The sequence below is a fragment of the Charadrius vociferus genome, unplaced genomic scaffold (genome assembly GCF_000708025.1).
Source record: "Charadrius vociferus isolate BGI_N301 unplaced genomic scaffold, ASM70802v2 scaffold50, whole genome shotgun sequence".
NCBI classification, from domain to species: Eukaryota; Metazoa; Chordata; class Aves; order Charadriiformes; family Charadriidae; genus Charadrius; species Charadrius vociferus.
Window position 1 is genome coordinate 2,012,738 of NW_009646445.1, and position 5,314 is coordinate 2,018,051.

A 5,314-nucleotide genomic window follows, 5' to 3' on the forward strand; every position below is an offset into this window, starting at 1 on the left:
GGCTGCTCCACACTTGCATCGCTTTCTCTTCTAAGTTGAGAAAGCGTTGTAAAGCTTCCTTGTACGTTGCCTCTGTTTGCTATGCTTAAGGTAAATGTGTGAAACCTGCAGTTGTAACTCCTGTTGTTCTTATTAAGGAAAGCTAGAGGAAGCAAGGGAGAGATCTTTTAAAAAGTTAGGCTGCTTTAATATTAACAGGTTCATTAGGAAAAATGTTTTGGTGAGTCCCTTTTCAGGTAAAGCAAGTAAAAATTTAATTTGTGTCTGTTTATACACAGTTCATGTCTAGGTTTCGTTCTTTCATAATTAAATTTCGAACTTGGGGGTGTTCATTTATTTAAAAATAGGACATAAAGTTGTTTGGGAAGATGTCCTGGATCTATTTTCTGATCTCTTGAGTTTTCAAAAGGTTTTTTTTTTTTAACAAACCATAAGTTTTGAGGTCTGTTAGACCACTGTCATTCAAGGTTTGGTGCAACTCTTCTGTCAGTTACTCCTCACTGTCTTCAGTTTATCTCTACTCCATGTTAGCTGGTTTTTTGTTTGGCAAGTTTGTGGTGGTTTTCTTTACCAGCCTTTGAATAGCATTTTGTGGGTTGGTGTTTTGGTGTTTTGTGGTTTTTTTTCCCTTCCTGTAATTTAATTAGAATTTTGATATGCTGCTGTGTGAAAAATCTCATTCTGATACTCCACACTTGGATAAAAATGCTCAGCTTTTTCCTCTGTGGTGGCCCTGTCACTGGAAATTTTTACCAATAGCAGCCTTAAAACAACATTGTTTATATTCTGTGGCCCAACCAAAGAACAAGGGCAAAAGCTTTAAAAGTAGAAGCAATGTAATGCCTCACCTTATGGTGCCTATTTATTTTCATCTAATCTTACGTTTCATTATATTTTAAATTAGATGAGCTCTGTTTTTAATTACAAATGTGGAAGAAAGCAATTTTGGTGAATACTACGTTCTCTTTCTTTTTCCAAACAGTTTGCATATTCCCACCAGACTTGTTAAATTGGTGTTGCTTCCTAACAGATCTTTAGTGTAAGCTATATCCCTGTTGAAGTTAGCACTATGCGCTCGTCTTGTAAGACGTCTGTTTATTTGTAAGTAGAGAAACAGCTTCGGCATCTTAGTATGTATGAAAATAGGCTTAACTCCCTCTTTAAGTAAGATGCTGTCTTGCAGCACTTGTGACTTGCTGCTGCCAAAAGTGAGAGGCTTTGCTTTGGGATGTCCTCCCTTGTATAAGTTATTTTAGACCTCTCCAAACATTAGTTGAGTGTACTAAAACAGCAGAAAAAATTCTTGTTTTCTTTTCCTGTTTTTTTTTTTTTTTCTTTCATTTTAGTAAGTAAGATGTACTGTAAAGAGGACTGATGAGTGCTGGAGTTGGCACAAGGTAGGAGCCACTTGGGATGGAAGTGGGGACTGGCACTCCACCCTTCAGGCGGTGGTTTATTCACTTCCCTATGTTTTATGTAGCCAAGCCAGTGATTTATCTGGGTCTACTCATTGTTTCTTAAAATTGTGTGTTTTTCTGAAACTTATGTAGTTACGTCACCTTCTTCCTCTTCCCCCTATGTTGCTTTATCCTTCTTTGTTACGGAGCACATGGTTTATTCATGTTTGCGTAGGAGAATGTTAGCGTGTGACTTTTATGGAAGAATGTATATTTAGCTGATACATAAAACCTACCGCTAGGGGAAACGAATGCGCATTAGTTCTTGAGGTTCAGCTGAAATACTGTTTGGTGTAGCTCTAGGTCGCTCCTTGGGCATTACATATTGAAGATATATCCAGATTTTAAATGGTCAAGTGTAACTCAGTCATCCTTGCTTGAAGATTCCCCTTGAACTTATCAGCAATCCAAAACCAAACAACTTGGAGCAATTGTACTCTGCTGAGATAAAAACATGCAAGTTGTGCTCTGAGCAAGCGTGCAGTCCTTCTCATTTATTGCACAAGAAGGAATGGAGAACTGTTTTGAATGACTAGTTTGTTGCTGGCTTACTTCCGTGACTGATGAACTAATTTGATAATGCCTAGACGCTCTTATTTTTATGCTGGAAAATCCCTATTATGACTTCTTAGTAAAGATGTGATACAGTTTGGTATTACGGTGTAGATAGAAAATAGTTATCTTTGGTCTGCGTGAACTCTCAAAATTGGTGTAGGGAGGGGATGGAGAACTTGGTCATATAAGAACAAAGGCTTTTTACATATCTTTTTCCTTTCAGCATCTCAAGAGGAAAGATCCGTTTTGTATAGAAATAAGTGATTTCCAGAGGACAGCCCCAATGACAGAACTGTCTGCGCATTTACCCCAGTTTCAGCATGGGCAGCTGACAGAAAACTTCCCTGATAACCACCTCAGCAACACCGTACGTAACAAACGATTTTAATACCTGGTAGCAGTTAAATCAGGATGAATAGTGAGTGTGGACGAAAAGACAGTTCCAAACCCTAGAAATCTGTTTGTTGGGGGGAGTAGTTTTCTCTATCTGGACTGTTGTGGTGATAAGCAGTGCCAAAAGAAATATGTAAAGTATCTGATGTTCTAAACTCATTTTTATATACAGCTAAGATTTCTCCCAGTTTAGAGTGGTGCTGGAGTGACCAAGCCCTCAAGAAAAATAAGAAAATGGGGTGGGGTGCTGCCATGTCAAACATTGACCTTTAGAGGGTTTAGTGAGCTCTCTTGATCTAGCCTGCCTATGGTCTGCTTGATTCACAGGTTTCTCAGTCACAGAGTTAATTTTAGTCTAGGTAGAGCTTGAAGCCTTGGTTTTGGTTGTTGCTGGAGGGCTGCTGCTATGCAGGAAGAGCAGTGCTGTCATAGTTGTGAATAATTGTCAAGGTGCTCTCAGAGTTCTCGAGGATTTGGTGGGGGGAGAGGGAACTCAAACCGTAAAGTTTTATATGATTGCTTTGAAAGACCTAAGCACATAATTGTTGCTAAAACTGTACTTGTACTGCATGTGTTTTGGTAAAACCAAGTTTAGATGATCTACTTGGGTGTGGTGCTCAGGCTCTTGGATTTGTCATGCTCAGTTCTTTGTTCCTGCTATAGGTCTGGAATATCAGGTTTCCTTGTGACACAGAAATGCTCTTGTGAGGCTGGGCCACTTGTAGCCATGTTTATGGCAGTGATCCAAGAGAATATTTTGATCCCTGCTCGATAACTCTTATATACAATCCAGCATTTTAAGTAGAATTTTGAAAAATCCTTGTTTTTATCTCAGATCAGCATCTTGCTATATCAGTAAAAATATAAAACATTTGAAAATTTATTTTTAAATTAAGAAGTCAGTCTGACTTAAGACCTTACTGATTACAGAAACTGTTAATAAAAATAGAAAGGTGGAAAGTTTCCACTTTCCTACTGCATCCATTGTGCTTTTACTTCAGAGGGAATGAAAAAGGTTTCTTTTCATCTTGGACAGGTGAGAGATTAACTTTTATTGAACACTTCTGCCAGATGAAAAAGGTAGAGCTCAGTGATAAGCTGCAGGCTCACCATCCTTACAGATAACTTGGCAATGCTCCTTCCCAGCAGGAGGGTTCTCTCCCCCAGGGATGGATGGTTCTGTTTACTTCTCACTGACAGACTGTGCTGATGAGTAGCTACGGCTTGTGCTTTGTCTTTCAATGTTTAAGTGTAACTCTAGGTGTAGTTTCAATACTTAGTTGTAATGATTTTTCTCCCCTACACACATCCACTTTGTTTTTGTACATATGTACAAAAATCCTTTACTGCTTACGTGTATGTAGCTTCTGTGGCTAATGCTCACCATGTGAAATCACTAAGTTCTGTAATTGGCCGTCTCTTTTTCCAGTCACACACCAAGAGTTCAGCCCAGTTTTCAATATCTGTCCCTGTATAATGACCTTTAAACATAAATGGTGTATGTGAGAACCAATGAAGTCTATGCCCACTGTCAGGCAAGGGGCTCTGCTCCTAGTGTATAAATCTGGTTTTAATAAATAAAAACTTTTTATCAAATATGCTAGTTCTTTATCTCTTGGTTCAGGGGCATTGCTCTGGGTTTGCTATTAACTATTGTCCCGATAGGGGGGGAAAAAAACCCTATCATTTGGTTTTGATATTGTTTATTCACCTGAAAGCGCGTAGTTCATAACTTACGTTTGCTTACGGTGTTACAACAGGTGTTACTGACTTTTTAGCTTCAGAATTTTCACTTTTAACTATGTCTGAGGAAAGTGAAGAGTCTGTTCCTTTGCTTCCACTTCAGCAAGAGTCCATGGCCTCTGCTCTGTTTAATACTGATCAGGTAGGATATGAGTGCACTTTGCTCTTTTAACAACAGTGGGGAACGCGCCTGTCACAATTAGCTATGCTTTAGTAGCCTCAAAGGACAACTTTTTTCTAGTTTTAACAGCGAATGACAGAATAACTCTTATAATTCTTTTGATGCTCATCTGGTTTCCATGCATTGTGTTTTAATATGTGAAGGCATTTTGTGATTGTGTCTTTGTTCCTAACTAGTAGAAGGAATAAAATGGCATATATTGGTCTAATTTCTTGGATTCTTTCTGTTTATGTTTGGTTTTGCAGTTTTTTGTGGTGGTGTGCTAGTTAATCAGGCTTTTCCTTGGGCTGTTTCTGTGTTTGCTTTGTGAAGCTGTAGATTTTTATTTTACTCTTTATATTTCTGTGCCTAATCTCCCTCATGCAGGACTGCTATTACAGCAGAGAAAGAGCAACATGTTCTGCAAGCGTGCAGAAACTTAAATACTAGGTCTGCTTTACGTGTGAGGTGTTCTAATACTCTGATCATCTCTAATGTAGTGTTACTTATGGTCATCTTAGGCAGTTTATTTAGACAGGTAAGCTTGTTGTCTTGTAGACTGAGAGTGATAGAGCATTTTCACTATCAAAATGAAAAAGTTACATTTGAGCTATAATGTGTACAAAAAGAGGTTCAGTTGCAGCCAGCGTTTCAGAACAATTAAACATAATCTCTTTATTTGCATTCTCCCATATTCCTGTTTCTATCTGACTTTAAATAATTGTATGTGAGGACTTTGCACAAAATGCCAAGTGATTTATAATGAATTTCTCATTTAGTAAGAAATAATATTCAACCGAAAATTTTTTTCAGGGCATACTTTAAGTTAATGATACTAAATTAAAACTAAGGTTTAAACCTTAATTGTAGAAATCTGGTTGCCTGCTAGTTTTAATTGCTTACATAAGACAATTTTAGATAATTTTTTTTTCCCTCCTCTTATATTCAGTTTCCTTTTTGAAAAATAAAGCAAATATTCTTAGAGGACAGTTCTTGAGACCCTGCT

The 5,314-nt window shown here is 37.8% G+C and overlaps 1 protein-coding gene across 3 annotated transcripts in view; it reads left to right on the forward strand.

Annotated features, from left to right (window-relative positions):
- Nucleotides 1-2,232: 2,232 nt before the first annotated feature.
- Nucleotides 2,233-5,314, forward strand: part of PSEN1 (presenilin 1) — a 21,364-nt gene continuing 18,282 nt past the window's right edge. Inside the window, exons 1-2 of one of the 3 annotated variants that reach the window (XM_009882319.1) lie at nt 2,239-2,379; nt 4,252-4,290. In XM_009882319.1, the coding sequence (XP_009880621.1) occupies nt 2,296-2,379; nt 4,252-4,290 (123 nt within the window). In that variant the 5' untranslated portion in view covers nt 2,239-2,295. Of the gene's footprint in view, nt 2,384-4,251; nt 4,291-5,314 lie in introns of all 3 variants that reach the window. The other 2 variants (XM_009882335.1, XM_009882327.1) reach the window with 2 other exon arrangements.